Source organism: Nipponia nippon, unplaced genomic scaffold (assembly GCF_047370975.1).
Source record: "Nipponia nippon isolate SJK-2023a ecotype South Korea unplaced genomic scaffold, ASM4737097v1 scaffold_10, whole genome shotgun sequence".
NCBI classification, from domain to species: Eukaryota; Metazoa; Chordata; class Aves; order Pelecaniformes; family Threskiornithidae; genus Nipponia; species Nipponia nippon.
This window is the reverse complement of record NW_028262291.1, coordinates 15,987,751-16,012,800: the sequence shown is the minus strand read 5'-3', so window position 1 is coordinate 16,012,800 and position 25,050 is coordinate 15,987,751. Positions and strand designations below refer to the sequence as shown.

At 37.1% G+C, this 25,050-nt stretch overlaps 1 protein-coding gene across 1 annotated transcript in view; it reads right to left on the bottom strand.

The window, feature by feature from the left end:
• Window positions 1-25,050, bottom strand: part of OTOG (otogelin) — a 110,797-nt gene that overhangs the window by 52,685 nt on the left and 33,062 nt on the right. The window contains exons 18-24 of the mRNA XM_087745666.1: window positions 24,427-24,551; window positions 22,807-23,019; window positions 21,063-21,228; window positions 20,482-20,556; window positions 17,160-17,203; window positions 15,850-16,003; window positions 3,958-4,065 (exon numbers count right to left, since the gene is read on the bottom strand). Coding sequence (XP_087601792.1) covers window positions 3,958-4,065; window positions 15,850-16,003; window positions 17,160-17,203; window positions 20,482-20,556; window positions 21,063-21,228; window positions 22,807-23,019; window positions 24,427-24,551 — 885 coding nt within the window. The remainder of the gene's footprint in view (window positions 1-3,957; window positions 4,066-15,849; window positions 16,004-17,159; window positions 17,204-20,481; window positions 20,557-21,062; window positions 21,229-22,806; window positions 23,020-24,426; window positions 24,552-25,050) is intronic.

Sequence of the window (25,050 nt, the reverse complement as noted above, 5' to 3'; positions counted from 1 at the left end):
AAAAAGGCATTTCTTTTGTTGAAACAAGAAAACAAAAAATGCCACCCGAAGTAATACAATTTATTCTCCAGTAACTCACATCAATAACGTGCCACAAGGATAAAGCTTTCTTTTTCAGCTTCTCACAGAACATTTGTTTCAATACGAGCTGAACCTTAGAATAAACAAGCAACGTGTCCTGTTACCACAGTCTTTATTCACCCTCTGCTCGAACAAGTATTTCACAGAAGTACAAAGGAAAAATTTACATACCACTATTTTGGTGCTTAGGTTCCTTAAAAGAACCATGTTTTGGATTGTTGGGCTTTTTTTTTTTTTTTCCCAGATGCCTACGTATTATCATCCCCAATCCCTAGCCTTACAGTTTAGGGGCTTCCAGAATAGTTCAAGTTCTGTCTATGGCCACCTTAAGCATCAAAATGCTTTCATCACACATACACTAAGTGACCGTTCAGACCTTTCTGAATTACCTTTGCTTTGTAACTGCCTAACAGCGAGGCTTTGCAGTGCTGGATACTATGTCTCTTTATGCATCACTCTCTTGCAATCTAAATAACGTTTTCGGAAATTACATAAGATTTATAAATAATGGGTAGAATTTCATTTCCTGTATTCACAAGTCATTTTTAAAATGTTATTTTTTTATATTTCTAAATCACCAGGATGCTTAAAAATGTCCCTCAATAAAGACAGCATAGTTGGTGCCCTGGTATAGCTTTATTACAAGTATATTTTATAAATATAGGTTAAACTAAATCCAGCATGTGATACAATTTCAGCACATACCTAACTTTATATTAAAAAATATTGAATTTTCACTTTCCTGATTAAATGAACGCTTCACATTTTACAATTAAAGTATTAATCTGACTTATGAAAGTATTTGATAAATCACTAATGTTCGGCATCTCATATACTGAAGCACCAAGCAGCATAAAGTTTTTTGTCAGTAAACCTTTTCCTGTTCTGTTCATATTGCTGTCATATATGACAGGGTCAGAACAGCACTGTTTTCAAAAGAGCAGCAATTATCTGGAAAATCTAGGCAGCTCCAATTGCTAGTAGCATCATGTTTCCTTCTGTTCCCTTACCATGGAACTTGCACCAACCTGGAGTCATTTTCCAGATTTTCCAAGACTCCACTTATCCCACCATTGATTTGGCCCACTGCTTGCGTTTTGTATAACGACATATATAAATACACTAAGCACATGGCTAAAAAAAGTTAAAAGTACGACATGTGAAAAGCGTTTGCTGTACCAAAGCACAAGTAGATGGCAGTAGGACTCAAACAGCTAACTGCAGTCACCTCAAAGCGGTACCTAAGGCAGGAACCCAATCAAGCCGATGGAGAGAGAGAGTCAAATAGAAGAAATTATATATGGACTGAAAGGATAAATGCTGCTTCTCATTCTTTCTGTGAGACATGAGGTTTTAGTTTTACTCTTGGCCTACGCAAATCCTCCCCCACATGCTGATCTGTTCAGGGCTCGTGCAGAAACATTTCTTAACATGTAAAAAGTAGAGAGCTCCCTCGCATACTTTCTTTTTCAGGAATCTTAACACAATTACAGTCAGAAGGAAGGGCTTAAGAGGTACACGATGTCTTCAAAGTCCTCTGCACCAGTCATGTTTCATACTAAGTAAACTAACATTTACTTAACAGAATCTAGAAAGCCCTAGTTGGAAAAGCAGAGCTACTAGCATCTTCCAAACTTTGACTAGCTTTTTAAAAGAAGTATTTCCAAGAAGTATTTGTTTAAGAACACAGAAAGCCCAGTTCAGCAGCCCACAGGAGACTAGCCAGCATTTGCTCAATGGTCTCAATGTGTGACAGCAAACCAGCACAGCTAACTGCACCACCCATCTTACCTTGCGCAGCACAGCACAAAAATGCCGCTCTGATACCTTCAATTAGCCTAATAACCTTTTGTGTTTAATCTCACCAGCACATGTAAACAACATCAGTCAGTTGCACTGAAAACCAAACTTAGGAAACTTAGAACCACGGTTCAGCCAGACCCCAGAGCTTGGGCTCAAAGTTCGTGACACTCCACACTGGTAGTTTTGCCAATTTAAGAGATTATTTTATTTGCCGTTTTACCGTTCAATAGACAGAACAGATTAATAGTTATGTTGCTAATACTACATCAAATATGAATAAGACGATATTTAGTATCAACACACACTATTTCTGTGCACTAAATAACGCTAAAGTCATTATAACTGCTATGAGTGCTTAAGTGGGTTTGTTTGCACGGGAGTATTCTCATGCCTTGCATGAGCAAAAATGCACATTTCCCTTGACATATCAAATACACCCCTGCATGCACATACAGCAGTCTCAAAGACTTTCTACATTTTGTATCAAGCAGAGCTGGTTGCAGACTTCCCATCTGTCAGTGGGCAACTGATTGCCAAAAAGCCACCATCACTTAATCTGTCTTTGCTTCTGGACACGGAAGACTAGAAAAGCCATGACAACCTTAAGGATTTGTACATGAATTAATGAGTCTGGCCTCAGGAAAAAAAAAAGAGAAGGCTAAATATCCAGTGTCTTTCTGCCTGCACTGCTGCTGCCTTTGGTGAAGTCTCCTACAGGCGAAACGGGATATAATAGTTCTTTCTGATGCAAGCAATCCCACACCAGGTCCAATTGGAGAGGCCTTTGGAAATAAGGGGGTGAATAACCCGGGTCGCTTTACCTGCCTGCCCAGTGGAGATGGCTTGTAAGTCGCTTCACCAGTCGACCAAAGGGCTACAAATATCTTCTAGAGCAGATACTGAGGACCTGACGAGAGGCAGAGGTAGGCAGTCAGCACAAGGCTGGAGGGGGCAACGACATCCAGACAAGGCAGTGATTAGTGCTGACTGGACAAGCCTTCACCATACCAGGCTATACTGAGCTGTGCAGGCCAGGAGCAGCAGTTTACCAGGTGACACCAGTTAAATGTTCCTGGTACGCTGAAAGAAGGGGACAAAAGGAATGAACTGCTCTGCTGAGAAGCTGGAGGCTACACCACTACCATAGTGTCTTGATGACTGACAGTACAGCTAATTTTTCTGAGGCTCTGGTAAGAGAAATAGTGCTGCTTAGTGCCAGCTTGCAACATTCAACAGTGGTCAGAGAAGAAAACAGGCGGGGACCATCAGGAAACAAGTTCGTTTCAGGATCATGCGGATGTGGTATATTTTCACATCTTTGCTCTCGTGAAGCTTATTGAAATACCAGCGTGCCACATTCTACTGAGAGTCCTCAAGGAAACTTCGCAGAGTAACGTAGCTATAGGGTATGTACTGCATTTACAACACCGGATAGTAAAAGGAATAGGTTTTCTGCATGTATTTGAGTGATCCTATCAACCCTTGTCTATTGGAACACTTCCTTTAAAAGCCGACTGATTCATGAGTTATCTTATCCACACACGCAAAATTAGCAACCAATTTATCTGTTACTGTGCTTATACGTGATGTTGCTCAATACTCTCCTTAATTTATCATTGTAGCGGGCGTATATTTATGGCCACAAGGTTATGTTTTGGGTCCTTAGACTGCTCAGATTCAATGCTAAATGTGAAAATGAATACAGAAAAAGCTTTAACAAATGTCACTCGGTGTAATATTTGAAGGATTTTACCTGTACTTCAGGAACACTGGCCAAAGAATATTAATTTAGTTACCTTGATAATCAAAACAATGATTTTTCTAAATCAAGCTTTTTTTTTTTTTTTTTAAATTCTCAAATAGCTGTTATTTTGTTACGTACAAGTTCCTTGAAACAACAAACCCTAAAAAAATGTTATTGTAATAGCTCTTTGAACAAATGTAAATACAAAATTAGGGTAGATGATTCACCAGAATCTGGTGTGAAATTTACAATTAAAAACCATGAAGGAATAATCAACCCATAAATAAACAACGAAAATGAAATAATCACCTAAATAGATCTCTGCTTACCATGTATGGCAAGAAGAAATGACTTTGTCACCTGGAAAGTATTCTTTTCCTTTCCATAAACATGGACATTCATCTGCTTCCAAGCACACATCCCCATGTTTAACAAGACTACCAAAAAAAAACCAAAAAATATACATTCAGCAGAAGTACACCTGGTATCTATACACAAATATATTTTCCTAAACTTTTAAATTATTAGCAGTATTATTATTATTATTATTGAAAAGCAAATAATATTTAAAATCTTCTGAAACTGAAAAGGCACAATTTTATTAATAATTACATATGAGTAATTTGGTAATTTCCTTTCACAGGTACCCAAATATTTTATCTTTAGTAAGTGCTAGCACTTTGGGTGCTAGCCCTTCAACCACTAACCCTGTGAAAACTTATTCATTAACACACAAATTTTAAGGTCAGGGAAACTAAGATTTTTCCAGACCTCCTCTAAACGTCATCAAATTTCTTGTAACTCAGCCAATTAGCTTATATTTAACTAAAGCCAAGAGATCTTCCAAGACATGCAAGAACCATCACGCTCCTTTGCTCTAGTGGTATGTGCTCTCACTATCAAAAATCAGTAGCTCATTTACTCTAAGAATTTTTAAATGAGGATTTCTTCTTGTTCTCCTCTTCACCCAATTTAAAGCTGTGATTTGCTACATAGTTTTCCTATAGCTGTAGTTACACCTCTTGCTCTGTAAATAATATAATCAATACCAAGAGCTATCCTGTTTGCACAAAATTGAGTACGTATTTCTGTATGACTGGCACCTTCATTCAAGCAATCACAAATACACTTAACTTTATTGGCAAAAATATCCTCACAGCCTTCAAAGAAGATTTTCATGATAACACAGATAACCATATGCATAGCTATTTACAGTTCAAGACTAATATCTATAAATTTGTGCCTATAATCACAGCTCCTAGAGTAACAGATAAAAACTGAAAATGCAAAAGAATTGTGAAAAATATTCCATTAGCAGAGAAAGAATAGAGGAATTCTTGCCCGGCAAGACAAAATAAAGCAACTAGTCTAAATTTTGAAGTAAAACATTTGTGGTTTTTAATAATATCCAGAAAAACTAAAATATAAGAGTTAGATAAAGAAAGATCTCAAACAGATTCTACAAATAAATCTCAGGAAATACCCCAGAAATCTTGAATGATTTTATTTAAAAAGCTGCCTTTTCACTGAGCCCAAGAAAGTTGTATTTCTTCCAAAGACAGATTCATTTTTAAAAAATATTGTAATGCTACTGAATATGCAAACAGATAGCAGTATAGGACCTAAAGGTCCAGTAACAGATAGAGGAACACCTTCAATGACAAATCAATCTGCTAAATGAAAGTTGTGAAATGTAAACTCTTGATAAGCTACAGCAGTGTCTTTCATTTTAAGTGCTGTAGCTCCAACTTGTTTTGGGTTCTGTATCTGTTCTTATATAGGATCCTGTTCGATACAACATAAGAAGCTGGAGCAACTAACATGCTAGTTACATAGTAAAAGGATTTCTTACAGGCACCATACAATCTACAATTATCCTTGTTTCTAAATGCTAAGTTTTGATATCTATTTGTATTATGAAATAAACAGTCTCTTAAAACAGTGTTGTTGGGCTGATAAACTTTTTTTTTTCAAGTTTGTTTAGAATTCCAATACCTCTCTGTAGTAATGCAACTTTTATACAGGTTTTCCTGCGTTCTTAACAGTTTTCTGAAGAAAACAGATTTGGCGTTTCTGATGTTTAGCTCTGTAATTTGGGCAAGACACTGCACCATGGACAAGAGATCGCAGGTGTGAGGCACATCCATGACAAATAGGGTGATGACAATTTTGTTTCCCTGCTATCCAAAAGAAAAGATTTCATCATTGTATTTATCATGGAACATCTTATTTACTCATAGTAATGAACTAGTAATTTGCGTACTATAACTTAGACTCTTCTTCAGTGTGTTATTTATCAGGTAGAAATTTGCAACTCTGTAGGTCTTCTTAATGGGAACGTGCAGACATCATAAAACCTCCTCCCCCATTAAACTGAAAAACTGTAATTTTCCCCCAGAGTTTGTGAAGTGTTCTTTGTAATCCGTACTTATTTCGAGTATTGTGTCACTCAAAGACAATCAACTGAGAGATTGAAATTCCCACTGGTTTACGGCTGCTCAGAACTGAACAGGGCACATTTAGACACAAAGAGCATCACACTGACAAGGTAACACTAAATGCAGTTTTTTCCTCATGTTATTACCCTGGCTAAAACAAGTGATAACAGCTTTCTCTCTTGTAAAGCCAAGCAAATGGATAGATTTCAATGATCTAAGAATTCACCACAAATACTCAACAGAGAGGCCTCGCACAGCTCCCCTTTGAAGTATCAGACTTTTTTTTGACGCCTATACTTATTGTCCAGCCTACAATGAACTGCAAAGATACAACAATAGCTATTGCACTTCACCATGCTGAACATTCAGTTTTGTTATTATCTCTTAATTGTCTATAGCTTTGTTTATTCACATACAAACAAATATGTAAATAGCCTTGGTAAAGGCATCATTAGAAACAATGTGTCTCCTGCGAGTCAACAAACACTTCTTTGCTTCTGCAAAGCCCACAAATCTGGACGAGAACACTAGAAAAAAAATAACTCTCTTGCAGCCTCCGCCAGAACAGTTTTCAACAGGCATGACTCCTTCCCCTCCCTTGGGCAACAGCCTACCGTCAAGTGATTTATGCAGCCACGAGCACTTTTGCCTCAACAATAAATCTTCCTACAAAGGTCTGCAATAGAGTTTAAGGGATGTAAAAAGAATTAAATAAGCAGCAGGTGACATTTCTAATACCAGAATTCCACCACCACCCATGACCTCCCTAATCAGAAAACAGGATAAATAAATTTTTCAGAAATAACAAATGTTGATAATGTTACTGTAGCACCTAATGGCTTCATTGTAGTTCACTCACTGCCTAGACAGGGAGAGTTACTATATTACTGCTGAGTGTTTTCTTACTTGTTTGCGCAGCTTCTTACAGTCTACCTCTTCTTCCCCCCCTCCTAGTTTATTATAAATAAATATTAAGTAAACATGCTAAGCACCAGGCTTGCAGCATGCTTGAAGGGTTTTTAGTACCCTTGCTGTATCCTCCTGGGTAACAACTGATTTTGACACTTCAGCTGAGATACAGTCAGACCCCTGCACTTCTACAGTTCCACACTGTATTGGGAAACCCCCTTGCATTCAGTTCTACCATCAGCATCCTACTGGTGCTAAGCAGAATGGGCTCTAAAAAAAAGAAAATTCACAGAAACAGTAGTAGCAGCTTAAAGACCAAAGGTAGGCGAGAGTAAGAAAAACAAGAGCGAGAAGTAGAATGAGGGGATTCATCTAGATTCCCACATTCTGCAACCTTTTCCACAGAGGCCTCTGAAAATTTTGACTCATCCATTGCCTGCACTTCCTCCGAAGTCTCCTTGAGTAAAAAGAAGCTCCTGCCTCTACAAATGTTCTACTGATTGGTGTGGACAGAAGATAGCAAAATTATCTCACAAGTCACTAGTATAATACTCGGAGCTGCATAAAACCTGGGCGCAGGTTTTGCTGCAACATAGAGTAAAGCAAGAGAGGGACTTGTCCTGACATCTCTCATTTTAAGTAGAAAAGCACTATGGGAATTAAGCAAAGTGACTGAAACACTTTCATTAACACTTCCCCCCCCCCAGATGTTTGGGATTTTTTTTTTTTTTTTTAGTTTGTGTTGTAGGGAAGGAACAAAAGAAGGAGGCAGGGACTGAAGACTGTCAGGAAAAAAAAAAAAAAAAGAGAGGGTTGGAAACAGGGGCCTCTCCCACCCTGCTCACAGTCCCATCAGGGCTATAAGGTCAGGGTCATCTCAGAGAGCACCTGCAGCTCTCACAGCTGCATAAAGCAGCGGTACACACTGCCTCGTCATCAAGTAGCACATATCCCAAGGCAAGACTGAGGGAAAGGAAGGCTGAGGTTTGTACTCTGTTGCAGCCTATTTCACAAATAAGAAGTGCCTGGATTGTCATATCTACCAATGTTACTTCAGGGCTATGACTCAATTTTTTTTTTTTTTTTTTTCAAAGTTCAAGTATTTTTAATTAAGCACACTAGATTAAAACCTACATGTCCTCAAACAGTACCATTTTCTTCAAGAATACTGTGGGTGCAATTCAGTGCTAAAAATCATGTAAGGCAGGACTCATGGGAGAGTGAGATACCAAAACAATTGCCATTTGCAAATGGCCAAGAGGATAATATTAGCTGTCCCTGATCTATGATCATTGATTCTTCTGAAAAGAATGGTACACTTTGGAGGGATGAACATCTGGTCTTTTTATTAATTATGCTTTTGGGGAATGAATGTGTTTTTGCAGATACATGTCAAAGTATATTCCTGGTCTCCGAATTCTTAATCTGCAGTAGAAGATGATAATCTATATGCCAGACAACTAACAGATTTATAGCTGAAGCAGTTTTCACCACGGAAGATGATTCAACCTTACTTGACTTACTCATCGTTGCCAGTAAATAGCATCACCAGGTTTTTTACAGTCAGATCAAGTACCTGCTTGAATTGTAGTGGAGGTTAAAAAGTAAGCAAAACAAAACCAAAAAAGATGGCTTGACTGATTCAAGATCCTCAACTCCTCTCAAAGAAATGCCTAAGTTAAATACTCCATAACTACAATAATGGTTTTTTAGTATGCAATTTTTCCTAATGTAATGAACAAGTTTAAATAGATATTCTTTTTATTACAAGAATGCATTTTCAGAAATTAACTGCAAATCTAACAGAAGCCTTCCTTTCAAACCAAATGACAGAAAGTTCCATTATTCTCTTCTTAAAAACAAGTGGAAAAACAGAAGGTAATATGAAAAAGTGCTCAAGAATCTGAATGATACTGATGAAGTTTTACTGTGAACTGAATACAAGTACAGGGAGGGGGCGGGGTGGAGATTTGTTTGCAGCTAGCGTAAACTAGAAAGTAGAAAACCAAGAGGGCTTTAGAAGTATTGCAAGAGGAAATGAGGAGCACTGAAATAGATCAGAGTAGCAAGTCTGCAGAGCAGAAGAGGATGGAAAAGAACTGGGTTGTCTTGTTATGGCGCTGCAATGGAGGTACATTTAACCTTTGGAAATGAACTCCAATCCAAAACCTTTACCATGGTGTAATTCTACAGCCATCAGAAATAGAAATCAGCATAAAACCCAGTATTGACAAATATCAGTTCCTGAAGCACCCAAATACAGGAATGTTGATGCAGTCTTTGTAACAGAATTGTATTTTCCTGAGGAAACAGTAGAGTGAATAGCCACGATGGTATCCCCATGGAGGGTTATCCTTATTTACCTGGAACACATTATATCTTCCTGACTGACTTCTCCAAAAAACTCTGCCTAAAGCAGAAAAAGCAAAAGATTAAAAATATTTCGCACGATAGCAGTGGCAGGGCCATCCAGAAGAGAGGTTTGAACAGAACACTACTTTTATTTTCATGCTAATAATAATAAATTCTGAGCTTTACTTAAACGGAGGAGCAGTAGGTCTTTCAAAAAAGGATATTAACACATACCAAAAGGACAGGACTTTGATTTCATGTAAGGAGACATATTTTAAGACATGGCAAAGTCGATGTAATTTCTTCTAATAAAAGTTAGTTTTCTAAAAATATTTGAAACCAAATTACATGCTTCCCCCATTATTAGGTTTGTCCATAGACACATTTATAAGATGACAAAATTCATTGTTTTCTTTGTGCCAATTAGAAAGTGATGAGTTTTCTTTTTTAAGAAAGCCTTTCAAGAATGTGTTTAAGCTCCTTACATGTCATTTGATACAATACATCACTTCAGAAATAGTGATAATTTAGAAATTTTTGGAGGAAAAACCTGGCACGATATTCCTTTTAGTTACAAAACTTCATTACAGTTACAGGATACCACAGCTTTCCATTTACTATCTTTTCATAGCTCTATTTTATAGGAGCAGTAAGTGGTAAAAAAAGAAACAGACCTAAAAACTCTTATTAGGGTAAACTGGCCCAAATTTAGTAGACTCCAGGGTCAGCACAAAAGAGAGTATTCTCTGTCACAGATGATAACGGTTGTCTGCAGAAGTGGAATCCTGTCCTACCACACTAGAGAACATTGCATCCAGCCTGGAAAGGCCACATAACTCCACACCACTCATTCAAGAGAAACTGGGGTGGATATTGGAACACTAGCATCAAAACCCAGTCCCACAAATGTCCATGTCTTAATGACTATAACTCAGCGTGCCAACATTGAAGTGTTTGGAATCTGGAAAAAAATTTGTGTATACTTTGGTACCAAGAAAACTAAAGTCCCAGTCAACTTTTTCCATTCTGTGAAGTGTCAACCATGAGCCATGTCTATAGAAATCCATGGCTGTGAAGTTGGTGAAATGAGATCTCAGCTTTTTGTCGGTTTTATTTTGTTTTGGGGAGGTGGGTGCTTCAATTAACACAGCTTATAGAGGGGACAAAAACATAAAAAGGAAAAAAAAGTGTGGAAGATCTAATAGGTGACACTATGAGGTAGTAACAGAAGTAGCAGAAATAATTACTATTTGCATTTGGGGCAATATGTATTGCAAGCTAGTGACATAACCCTCAGAATTTGTATTTATTATTCATATTGAGGGGCTGAAGGGCCTCTTGGTTTTTACAGCAAGATGGAATTAATGTATAATATACATAGAAATTATTAAATATTTCAGTTAATGGAAATATGAGTGGGTAACACAATCTAAAACAAATACTAATGTACATTATTAAACAATTCAACCAAGTCAGTCCAAATAAAAGCATCTGTCTTCAAAAAGATGACAGTGCTTTTCTTGTGGTAGCTTTTCTCAAAGGAGGTGCTTGATAATGAATGGATAAAACCAACATACAGCAGCTGTACCCCTAGCATTCAGTTTTCTCTTCTATAGGGACATTTAAAAAGATGCACTTACTTAAATATAAATACTTTTTAAAAGCTCACATATAAGGAAGAAAATTCCCTTTACAAAAAAAAAATCTGTTAATACCTACTCACTTTTTTCTTTTTTAATGATATATACTCAACTTGACAAGTTTTAATCCATTCTTCATTGTATTAACATTTTTTGTTGGTTATTTCAAAGCATCAACTGAGCTCAGGAAGCAAGGAGCAGAAACTACCTGCCCAGCTTCAGTCTTCACCTTATAACCATAAAGATACATTTGTCCTTTCTTTAAACCCCAAAGTGCAATTAGAACCTGCTATACCTAAAATAAATCCATCAGAAAAAAACAAAATTGATAAAAATAGGATTAGCACAGGTATCAGACATCACTGGTTGAATTCAGGGTGTGCAGCTTAGCTGGACTGAACTAATATTGTTTAGTTCATGCATCTTGACAACTCCACTGCTCCATGATGAGGCAGGGCCATTCACATTACTCAGTGTTATAAATTCTGTAATTTCTAATATTTTTATATAAAGAAAAAAATTGACCTCTGGTTATTCTGAGGGGCCCTCTATTAAGAGAGTGGGGAAAACGGCTTTTAAAAAGGCATGGGATTCATTATATCCCGTAGAGCCTGCATGTTCTATATCATGATACCCGACACAGATAAGCCTGCAATATTGACACATTTATCTCTCAGATCGATTAATCAATATTTCAAAAGCATTGTGAGGTAATCCTTTAACAATAAATCCTGTGTTAAATTTCCAGTTCTTTTTCATTGCTGTGTGCCTCCTAGGACAATGCACATAAAACATCTGCAAATCCCTTCCAGGGATCCTTGGCATTGCAGCACAGAGTTTGGTTTGTTCCTGCAGCCCCAAGGATTACACGAATCCTTCATCACTACTACTGGATCACACAAGAGTAGCAGTGAAGCTGCTCTAAAATTTTGCTGAACTAGGCAAAATAATTACATATGCAACATGATTGTGGCCTCTCTGCTGCAGTGATGTGGTTAATAAATTGCAAGACATACACCCACACAACACAGTACCAAGCAGCCACTGAAGTCCAGCTAACCCTTAACTGTCAGTTTGAAAAACTATTTACATTGTATGTACAGATTTTTTATACTGTACACTATATAAAGGATAGAACAGCCAAATCCAACTCATGCTGCAGTCAAGGGTAAAATAACATCAGTGGGGGAAGTGAGAAAACACAAGTCAGGAAAGTGACTGTTTTTCCTTTACAGCAACAGTAAGAGCAGGCTATAAGGAACACCAAACAGAAGCTGGCTGTTTCAGAGATCATTACCGGTCTGACTGGAGACCATGGAAAACTAATGGAATAGAACAGGCACAAACCAGCATATGTCCATTTGTGGTAAACGTGTCACATAGTATGCAGAAATATAGGAAGATACTACTGGTTTTTCTCTCTCTTTCTTTCTCTGTCTTTTCTCTTTGTTTCTTCTGCAGTCTGATTAAAGACTCTGTGTCAATCATATACATTTGGTATAGTTAAAGAGGGAAAAATCATCTGAATCATAGCAACCCAGAAGCAGAAAATGTAATTTAAAGATCAAACTTGAAAAATTACCAACTGTGTCGTAAACAGAGTATTACTTATTTTTCTGGAATGCAGCATGGAAATATAGGAAGTTGCCATTTAAACAGTGGCAGATGAAAAACAGTTAGAAAACACACAAATAAAATCTTAAAAATCACTCAATATGTCAGCAAAGCAGGGTGGAACAACATTAGAACATGTGTTCCAGGAGAACTAGTGTTCTACCTCAATCACTTCTAAAACAGAGGGTAAGTATATGATCATAATTTTTATACTGTAAAAACTGTAACCCATAGGATGGGAATGATCGCCTGTAAATTTAAATATTTACAGCATAGTTACTTGCATCTGATTTATTCACTGCAGACAAAAAAGGAGGCCAAATGAATCATACTCAGAGACAACTTCTACTTTTCACTACGATTTCCTCATTTTGTATTTAATTTCTATTTCATGCAAGTTCCACTAGAATGTACTCTAAGCACAACAAAGAATGAATGCTAGAAATAGTGAAGTATTTGAAATACTATTTTGGACTCTCCAAACACTAAAAAAAATAGACTGCAAAATAAAAATATTGCCCTCTTGAAATCTTAACACCACTTTCTGTGAAAGCAGGTTCTTTCCCTCTCTTTCTGTGTTAAATATCTTCCACAGTATCATTGAAGAATAATCATCCAATTAAACAGATTGGGAAGATTCTTCCTCCTGAAAAAAATGTAGCTTCCTATACCAGTTTAACTGTGACATACTCATTTTTTTTACACCAAGTTTTTTTTCCATTAGTTTACCTAAACCAACCAAAAATAATCCAACATGTTAAACTGATTTCATTACTGCTTAAATCAGCTTAGCTTACAGGTAATGAATCAAGCTAAACTGATGCAAGATCTCAAACAGGAACAAAAGCATGAATAAGGGAATGACACTAATAATTTCAGGTAAAGAACTAATGTTAAGATCAAAAAAATTTCATGGCTGTTTTAACCTTGTAAAGTGGGCAATGTCACCTCAGTTTTATATTTCACCAGTAAGAACCAATTGCCTAGAAAGGTGATTTTGAAGTTGCACAAATTCACAGTGCATTTGAATCCTGCACTACTTGAACTGTCACGAACACAGGATAAGATACTGATTGAAGGTAATGGTATTTGTTCCATCTTTCTCTTTCAATAATACGTTTTTGTCTTACTGTGTTGCTCTGACTCTCATGTGGTCAATCTGCAGTACGAATCATTGGAATGTGAATTCAGTGACTGACTTAAAACATTAGGGCTGTTCAGATCCAACAGTTTCTATCCAAAAGCAACTATTATTAAAATAACTAACATATTAAGATTCATTGTCTAAATAGAAAACCTTGCATCATTAATACATAGCAGAAGTCTCTTATGTTTCCAAAAGCACACTTAAAAACACATGCCTTCAGCATCATCTTAATTCTTCTTAAAGCAATCTCAAATAAAAACATAAATATATATGCAGTATAGGAGCACCAGAGCCAAATATTTAAAAGATATCAGATTTGACTAGCTTGCAAGTAACTCTATAATGGAAAGAACCGAGAATCACTGTAAATGCTGTTCAATTTATTTTAAAATAAATACATGATTTTTGGATTACACCTTATATTCCAAATCGTGCAGTTTGTGATCATGGAAGCCAGATGCTGCCATGTTACATTTCACATGAAAGGACTGGCAGAGCCTGGAAACTTGTTCCCTTGCCTTTCGAGGAAGTGTCCCTCAAACACTGCATAAGCACTTCCCTGTCAGTCAGAACTTGACACTATATATTAAATACATGGAAACAAATAAACACTTTGCCATTCTACTTCATCAGTACAGACTGATATTCCTGGTTCAAATCCTAGGCTTGTGACACTGTTTCCTAGTTCTACGTTAAGCACTGAGGATAAAGTCCTACAAAACAAACAAGCCTCTCTCCCCCCCCAAAAAACAAAGTTTGTGTCACTATCTCTACAGGCAGTGTACAGCCATAGGAGAACAGAATTAAGTTTCCTGAAGTTATGGTAAATATGGAACTTCTTAATTTTGTGTTTTGTCTCTAGGAAATTATAAAACTCTGCCTCTTGTAACTATACAAACATATTATCAGAGCTTTGGGATCACCAATACTCAACACTGAGCCTTCCAATGCTGAAAACAAAAAAAACCAAACCCAAAACAAAACAAACAAAAAACCCCCAAACATTTTCATTGCTTAAATTCCAGGACCAACTTACACCAGGAAGCAATAGAAAAGCTCACAATCTTAGAGATCATGCACAGCAAAATAGATCATATATAAACTTTTTATACTCTGCTGAGTTGCCTGCCATTCAGTGCTGCTGAAGGTAGGCATTGGCTTTGAAGGGTATCAGCCAGGTCCAACATGATGGGTTTTTGCAATTCTGAAAATGTCTGCCTACAGTTAATTTCAAAATCCTTCTTAGCACTGCACTTTTTCACCATGGTACCACATTGTGAGTTGGACTAATTACAAGTTCCATTTCATGTGAACAGCTTGACATTTCATGCTTCTCAATGTTAAGGTAAAAACCAGAAGTTTGAGTAGCTATCTTTTACCACGACACAAAAATCTACACAGAAATGAGTCCAGAGACTTCAACTGAGCTATTTCAACCCAGTTAGACTGTGGATCTGGCTTTTACTCTTCATTTTGAGGAGGCTTTCAAGGCATAAACAGTGATTTTAGAGTGACAATACTCAAAAACTTTAAGCTATGTGCCTAAGAGACTAAATCCCACCAAAACCAACTTAACTTAAACACATAATTGCTATTTTTATATTCAAAAATCTCTCAGCAATACAAGGTTTGATTCTAAAACATGACAACAGCTCATCTGCACATTTTCAGCATAAATCCCTGACACTTAAAATAGCCTTCTGAGGGAGAGAACACTGAAAATAATACCTACGAATGAAGAAACATGCCTCCCTCAGTGAAGTGTTCAAATAAGAGGTTAGATATCTGAAAAAAAATTATCTCGGTAAACACGATTCTGCTGTAGTACAGGGATTGGATCAAGTTATTTCAATACCCTTTCTATAGTCCTGTTATTTTGGTTTTATTTTTGTGAAGTATTAGACCTTCAGCTCCCCCCATCTCTTAGTTTACCATTTCTTATGCCTTCAACAGCCCATACTGTTGTGTGGTAAGCCTCCACAAGTGGAATGCTCACCACTTGACACATCAAATTCTCCAAGTAGGAATATGGTATGTCCTCAGCAGAATTAATTACTCAATGCTACCGAAGGTAGTCATCTATGTTTGTGCACCAAAAGATGCAAGTCTGTCTGGACTCACCCCGGTGGGCAGACACAACCTGAAACACAAGGAAGGTGTGCTGAGAAAGTGAGGTTTAGCAGCTGATTCTCACAAGTTCTCTCTCTGCTGAGCTCAGGATCAACTTGTGGATTACTGCAGTTAATATAAATCTGTCCAACTGGGCAGCTGTGTGCTGGGGGAAAAAAAATTGACAAACACATTAGTTTTCACACCTGAAATTCTGTATTCCATAAAGGTATGCAATAGATTTAGATTGAGAATAAATAACAAAAGTGTAACATCTAGTAACACCGATAACATCCAACTGCCTGTCTATCCTGAGTATAACTTCATCGAACCCTTATAAATCTCATACAAAATACTGAAATGAATATATCAATTTAGTAAGGGACATGACTTTCTAAACAGTTAGTCAGGAATCAGCCTCTAAAACAGAAAAAAGAGAAAAGGTTTGAAAGCTAGATATGACTTCCCATACTGGAGCCACTGACTATGAACAAAACAACTCTATTGCACAATTGCTTTTGGATTGCACCGAGCATACTGTGTATATTTAACAGAAATGCCCAAAATAGTGGCAGTTTTAAAGTGTTTTTTTGTTGGTTGCTGGGATTTGTTTATTTATTTATCAGGGAGAGAGGTTCTGGATAATTGTCAAATCAGTACAACCACCACCTTCAAGTGCACGAGGAACAGATTTCTGCTAAAGGCCCAAGAGTTGGCAATTCTAGAACTGAAACCTCAAATAAAATCCTTTCTCACTAAAGTAAAAGGAGCATCATAACAAGAGTATGGACCATAATACTTAATGACATATAAAATATGCTGTAATAGAAAAACCACTTGTTACATTTTGTTACGTTCTTTTGCTTAAGTATGACAAAAGAAATATTTTTTCATATTTCAGTTACTCAGGGTTTGTGGAGGGAAAGAAAAAATATCTGTGAAAAATTACTGCCAGTGTTCCGTTCCTACAACCATGTGTTATGGGGCAAAGCTAACCTTTTTTTGTCCTACTGAAGTTCTGCTGTTTGTCATGCAGCTAAGCTTATTTACATTAGCAATCTAAAAAAAAGTAGTATTTTAAAGCACTGGGAAAAAAGTTGCTCAGATTTAGCAGTATTTTGGACAGTTATGCTGCTGCTTTGCACCAGCCTTTCTTTCAATCACACAAATATATAATTCTTAAATTACAGATTGCCTCCTGCAAGTTATTCATTTGTACATACTGCACATCTTCTCCTACAAGATAAGGAGTTCCACAGAGATTGGAGGATACCTCTTCATTGGACTTCAAGTATCTTTTCCCTCTCTCTCTCTTCACTCACCTATTAAGTTGTTATCACAATTCATTACTCCATCCCTGCAATGGCTGCAATAAAAATACATGAAGATGTAATGAGAGCCAGGAAGATCTAAAATATTAATGTTTTCTGTTTAATAATGAAGCATGCAGTATCAATCAAAATAACTGTATAAATATTTGTACCGAACATCAGAACTGTGGATAAGGTGTGCATTGCCTTAACACATGAAGAATATTAATTACACTTCCAACTTTTGCTTTCTGCATAACATTACTATGAGTTACAATGCCTGAGCTGACATAAAAATACATACAGGAATACACCACTATACTGCTCCCAAAGACATCAGTGCAGTAAGAATAAATCAAGCTCTGTATGTAACAGAATCATCATTATCTAAAACAAAAATGCAATGAGCAATAGCAGCAAAACAAAGCCAAACCCTAAACACACATATGTATATGTGACAGCAAGCTCTGGATATGTACTTTTATATAAACATTCTTAACACTACTATAAATCCTCCATTTGCCTCCCCATCAGCTTAGAACTCTGCTGAAAAGCAATGAAAATCTTGATGATACCAACAGTTCTTAGGTTATCCCACAGCTGAAGGTAAAACCACAATGTTGAATATAATACAGTCACAAGCTATTGTGACTGCAACAATTTTTTGTACTGAACTGGAGTGACTTTTCCCCAAGCAAAACACAGTAACAATAGATTGATAACTTCTCAGCTTCTCCTAACATGGATCATGAACAAACCATCCATCTCAAAACATCTCACAATATCACGAATTTCTCTCTCATTTGTAACAAAATGAGTGTTTCAATTATTTTAGTGTTCTTTGCTCAAAGAAGGAAACAGTGATGCAGCTGCTGATTTTTACCCTCATGCTGTCTCAAACTAATTTTGCTTCAACAATATTATAGGAATTTGGAATAGCAACCTACTGTGACTATTATCAGAACTAACTGGAACTACAGTTCATAATCAGAACCTAAACAAACTGAAACAACTATTCTAATCAAGATTCAAACTAAGAATTTTAAATTAGTATATCATAAAGCTTGTAGTATGTATACCCATTCACACATGCAAAATATTACACAGACAGGAACAGACACAATGTGTTTCCCCTAGATGACACAGTCCAGCAAAGAAACAAGCGAACTGCATTTAACTCAGCTCTGACAAGATACTGCACACAGGGAAGCACTGAGCAACATAATACCGCCTGCTCCTGTCTAATTCCAGCCAAAATAGTCTAGTACTTTTATAAAATGGCATCAGATCTGATAGCAACTCATTGTCAGGGAAAAATGTAGCAGCACTGGCTTCATTTCAGGTCCTGTGTTTCACTAGAGAACCTAAGCTCATGAACTCCAGCACTATTCTCCCATTCTTTTGCAATGGCTAAGAGGTCCCCAGTACACCTACTGCTAGTAAAGCAGATTAAGAATCAAATTCTGGATGTGCTACAGCCACTCTGCTGTCATGTTTGGAGTTGTACATGTGCCCCAAAGCAGGAAAAAGTGTCCCAGCTCAAGGACTTCACAGTGTAACTCAGCCAACAGGCAAAGTAGTACCAAAGGGAACTGACAGGGAGGCAACTCAAATGCTGACATAACATGAGAAGAAATTCCAGTTTGAAAGTGGAAGTTCCAAAGAGGAAGCACTTGAGAAGAAAAGGGACACAGAGAGCATAATAAAGATCATAATTGTTTCTAATAAAAACACAGTGACAGAAAAAACCCAATACATTGTGTGTATTTTTTTCCAGTTCATCCACACATAGTCCTACATGATTCCTAATGTATTACTTAGCACACGGTAATTCAGAGGAGCTGACAGTCTGTACCTCCATGTTTGAAAGCCTTTTCTCTCAACAGATCTGTATACAGCCTTGTTAAAACGCAGCCAGGAAGTCATGACTAAATTGGAGATACAGATCTCTTATTTTTATCTTGAAGACTAGTAGTTGTAAACCAGTAGATATACTTTAATTAACACATTCACATGAAACATAAGCTGCCAGATCCCAAATAACTCCACTGAAATAAATGGAAAGATGATTTTCACGTGTAGTAATTTCTAAAAAAACACATTTGTGGATGATCACATGATCAGTGTGCATTCAGCCAAATATCCACCATACTGTTTAGCATAATTAGCTAAACTAAACCCTTGAGGAGGAGGATGAAAGGAAACAAATTAAAGAATCTACCAGGAGAAGCCCCTTCCCATGACTGCCAGTGCTGTCTGCCACATGCCATGCGAACAAAAACATCCAGAAAAGCAGGCAACAGTGTACCTGGATCTTGCACAGCCCCATAAGCAGAATAGGTTGCCTCGTACTCTCCAGGGAATCTGCCCTAAGGTAAAGATGAGCTAACTTGACAATTAAGATATAGATTGATAATGATCAGTATTTATGGACACTAGGCTGCTGACAAGAGTGAGAGTGAGAATGAGTGTGTATGTTTACTAAATGTCCCGATTGCAATAGGTGTCTGGCAATATTAATCTCTTATATGGCTTTTACAACAAGCCAGTATACTATGCTGATCTATCACAGACATGATTTGGTCTGTTCTGCTTTTAATTAAGTGCTGTAACAACTGATACAGGCAGTGAGAGCTCCCAACACTACTTCAATAAAAAGAAGTAGTTTCTTTCTACTGTCGACTGTTTAACTGGTGAAAGGGATGCATCTGGCAGCAGCCAGAATAATTTAACAAGTTGCCTTCTTTAATGTCATGACTGTAATGATGCAAATGGAAGAGCAAGAGGACAAGAACAAATGCTAAATGTAACGAACAATAAGATGCTTATTTACCTTTGGCTGCAGCTGACAGCTACTTGTATTGTTTTAGTTGATAAAGCCACATCGCTCTTTTACACTGATTCTATACTACGGGAAGACAGATTCTTAATTATTCTTCAATAAATGGATTTACAATCTGGTATAGGGAAGGAGAATAGCAATGAAAGTCTAGCTGAACAGACTTGAATGGACAGTCAGGAAATGTCTGGGGTTTTCTGGAGCTCTTCACATTACTATGGGTCTACAAAATCATAGTGGCTTTTCTCTCTGCTTTGCACTTCAGTATATTGGCTTATAAGCACAGCAGCCTGGAAAACAAAGTTCTAAAGAAGCTCTGTCCAAACATGCACAGAAAACTGACATAGGTTTATTCTCTATGTTTCATTAAAACAAACAAACAAAAAAACCCAGACAAAACAGCAACAAAAAAACCAACAGGCTAACCAGAATGATTTGACAGAGCTCTTAAGAGAGACACCATTTAGTCAGGTGAAAAAAAGTTTTGTATCTTACCATTTGCCCAAAGATGTCATAACATTTTCTCCAGGGGGATAGTCAATTCCTTGAAAATAACATGGGCATTCATTTCTGGAGTAGAGGAAAAACATGTAACTGTGATTAACTCAAACTGAAGGAAGAAAAAATTTTCCATGGACTTGATTGCTGTTCAAAAGTTCAATTGGTTGCTTTGTTGGTTTTGGTGAGGTTTTTTGGTTAGTTGGGTGGGGGTTTTGTGGTTTTTTTCTTTTTAAATACAAGAAATTGATCTCAATACTGCCATATAACTCAAGCGCATTCCAAACCAAATCAGTAACAAAGCAGAACACCTACAAGAATGGACACCTTTTGTATCTCTCATATGCCAAAGACCCGACAATATGTAACAACTAGCTTTGGTGATGTTGGATGAGTGTCAGTACTGTAAAACAGCTATTTTTGATCAACATATGGGTTCTGTATAATTCTAAGATCCCAACAACTTTACAGATGCATAATACCTACAAGGTTACATGTTTATTAGCTTTCCACTCTGACTTGCAAATGCAGTGGTCTAGAATAGTGGGGCTGACTATCAGAATTGCAACTTTACCTACCTCTGTACACATCGCTCAGTCTTGGAATTCAAATACATTCCAGAGGGACAAGCACAGCCTTCAACACAATCACTGCTGCATGTCTCTGGCACAGACAGTGCTTGGCAGGTTCTGCCACAGGTAGATACACAAGTACTGTACTCTTTTGTATCTTCACATGAAAGAGCTGTCCAAATGAAACAAATCTCTCAAATTACAGTGCAAGAGACTCAAGTACCTCCCAACAGTTTTCTGATAAACATCTCTACTCTTTCATTCCCAATCCCATTAAATTCCACTAAAATTGCTATCTTGGCACTATGCTGTGTAAACTACACAGATGTAAATCCGCAGTAATAACGAGTACAATGAAGTCTGTGCAGGTAATCCAGATTTACACTGGGGAAACTGAACAGTTGAAGCTTTTTTCCCCTCTAACTCTAAAAACACTTGGCTCTTGTGCATGGGTTTTGGGAAATGCACAGCATCTTAAAGAGTGCATTAAAAGCAACAAATGAGTGTACTTCGCAGATGTTGCACAATACCATCTTCAGTTTTCTTATATATACACATACATATATATCCTATAAAGCTCTACTTAAAAAAAATCTGAAGTTCTTGAAATACTAAAGATTCACATATTTTAAACCATACAAGCATGACTTTTCATATATATTTAATAAAACTATACTTGCTTGTAGAAAAGTAAAATACAATTAAATGCTTTGAACATCATAGTGGACATAGCCATTCATGCCATAATGACTGCAAGCAAGCCAGTCTTTTCCAGACAGACATACAGATACTCCAGCTTGAGATACTTAAGCTGGACCAACTTTCCAAAATTCTCTTTAGCATGCATTACAACACAGGTAATTACATGATGTGATGAAAACTACCAGATGTTAAATTCTTAAATGTTCCTTACAAAAGATTGTCAGCCTTGTTTATGGAGCCAAACCTACTGAAACATCAGGGTTGTCAGTTTAGGGTTGTTTTATAAGGTTTCCAATACTATAATTTTAAAAAACGTACATGAGGGCACTACACGTCCCATCAACATCTTTTTGCATCACTAGAAGTTCATATAAACTAAAGAATTTAATAATACTATCCCACTCCTCTACTTGTGAGGCTTTATAGAGCAGATAGCCAAAGGTGACATCTGTTATCTCTACGCTGTCTATATTCTTCCATTAATTTTAAATTAAATACCAACGATACCAATTCTCTACACTTATTTCAGCACTCTCTATTTCAGTGTCACTGACAGTAAGAGAATAAGCTAGAGATTGCCAGACAGCAGAAGTTGACAATTAAAAAAAAGGGCTAAATACATCACCATAATTTTTCATTTCATTTATTTAAAGAATTAGATAAACCTAGCATCTACAAGGAAAAGAACAAATTTATTTATGCAGCTCATGAATAATATCAACATGGGTATGACATTCAAAGCCATATAAGAGATATAGACATATTTTTAATCCTGGATACATTTGAAGCCCTCCAACTACTTCAAAAAAAAGAAAATCTTGTTTCTTAAGTCAAAAGAACAAAAGAAAGCCAGCTATAAAGGAACAATCCTCTAAAACCACTGGTACTAATTCTGTCTTGACAAAAAAAGAACCTTGTCCTTTATAAAAAGATAAAATTAATCCTCTTCTCATTTAAAAGATTATATTCATTTAATTTTATTTTCCGATTGTGATTCTAAAGTCCTCAAACAGTAATTATTTAAGACTAGAACTGAAAGGCAACTCACCGCAGTCTGGGACACCTCCTCTGAAATCTATAACAACTCCAAATCTTCGGCAATGATGAGCATAATGGGCCAGAGCAGAGCAAAAACAAATCTGTCCACATTTGCAAGTGTCTCTTCTGCACTGCTCAAAATAGGGCACAGGACTCAAATAGGGGTAGCATGGAGCAAAAAGTTGTTTCGTAAGGACGCTACAAGCTTCTGCTGCATAAGAGGCTATACGAATAAGAGATTAAACACTGTTTCAGTTAGGGAGCTTAAAAAGACTTGGAATAAAAAGTGTGTTCTATACAATGCAACTGATCGTAGTTATATACTATTGCCATATATATCTTTCTATCTTTGATATCTATACAACTGTATGGAAGGACAGAAAAGAAGTTAGCTCATCATAGTTTTGAACTTGTTCTGGGAATGGTTTTAAGGTATTTGGTAAACTTTACGATACACAGACAGTGCCTACATACAGTCTCCTATCTTTAAACTGATTCATGGATGCGGGTTAGGCAACAGATGCTGCACACTACCCAGTGCCTTTCGTAAACACACAGGATTACATATCTCTTCAGTTTAAGTCATTCCCAGCAACTACTTCAATAGGTCAGTATTTTAAAGAACAATCTGTTACTCATTGTTTCAGTTGCTTAAGGCTGCAACCACGCCCAGAGCTGCTAGCTTGGGGTAGCACTATCGCACAGGAGAACAAGAGCAGTATCAAATAGTTACGTAAGAAGCTCCAAACACAGCACTCACCTGAATATCTTAATTCTGAACGCATTAAGTTATTGTGCAATAGCGGTCAAAAGAAATAATATGTTATACCCAGAAAGAAATAAATTTGTATTTCCCACAAAATGAGAGATGCATAAACTAGGACTTCAAAATTCCTTTTCCAGAATTTCTGACTTCCTGTACAGCCCACTTTTTTCTATATTCATGTCCAAACCCATCACCAAGAATGCAGCTTCTTAGTGCTGCACATCATATAAATACTCAAAAGATGACGATGTAGCAGGAGACAAGATGATTTCCTAGCACTGCTGAAATTACAGGCAAAACCTTAATCAATATTTTACATCTGTATCTTGCCTAAAAGTGTGTAGGGTCCAAGAGAAGAAGGGGTAGGAACCATGAAATGGATAACACTGATGATCTACAAAGTTCATCATTATTAAAGGATGACCATCTCTGGTCCTCATGGCATCAGCCACTAGGCATTTTTCCCCAACTGGACCCTTTCAGCTGAATTTAAAGGCTGGCAGCGCATAAGTATCTTTCTCCTACTCATTCTCCTCCATAACAGACAACTAAACCAAATCTTTCATTTTTTCAGTATTTTCAAAAATGAATATACCAATACTTTTGCGTCTCCATCTTAACTAGCAGCATCACCGATACTAGACATACTACCAACCATTAATGCACATCTAACTTAACAGGTTGTAACTGCAAACCAGAAATAAAAAGGGGTTATTTTGAGTGCCTCTGCAAGCATTAATTTAAGTATTAATTTTTTCAGTGGGTAGGACTGGTTATTACTTTACCTGATCCAACTAGGAAAACTGGCACAGATATAATAAGTAGAAATGCATTTGTCAGTAACAATTGACCTTCATTGCCCACCTGCCTGCAGATGAATATCACACGGATCCATTTGCGAACTATCATGCATAAGAATGCATGCCGATGAAGTTTTCCATGTGTTTCCAAACAGCTCTGGAGTGCTTTCAGTTACTCCAACTGGAGACCTTTTACAGAAGAGAAGTCAGTCACAAAAGATACAGTGAATTTACAGAATGGTCTCAGTTCTCCCACTCCCTTCAGCAGAGCTGCTTCAAGCTCCCCTTCCACTGTTCCATATTTTCATGCACTTTCCTGTAAAGCACTGTCAGCTTAAGTTTCAGGACTCAACTCTTTCTTTCCAGGCAAAGGCCCAGAAACGAAAGAGAAGATGTGCTCTAAAGCCATTAGATACTTTGTAAGGAAGGACAGATCAAAACAGACCAAGTTCCATTTCCATGAGAGAGGAAGGGAGCACCACTGTGCTGAAAGTCTGCACTCTTATTCATACTTCTGCCTCTTCAGTGATATCTGATCCATTTTTATCTCTCTACCTATAATTTCCTGTCTGTTCTTGGGTAGCTGACTTCCCAGGCTCTCTAGTCCCTGCAAGAAAGAGGAAGGAACAGAAATCCAAGGGTCCAGAGATATAACTGCAAAAGCAATTGAATAGATATCCATGAGGCC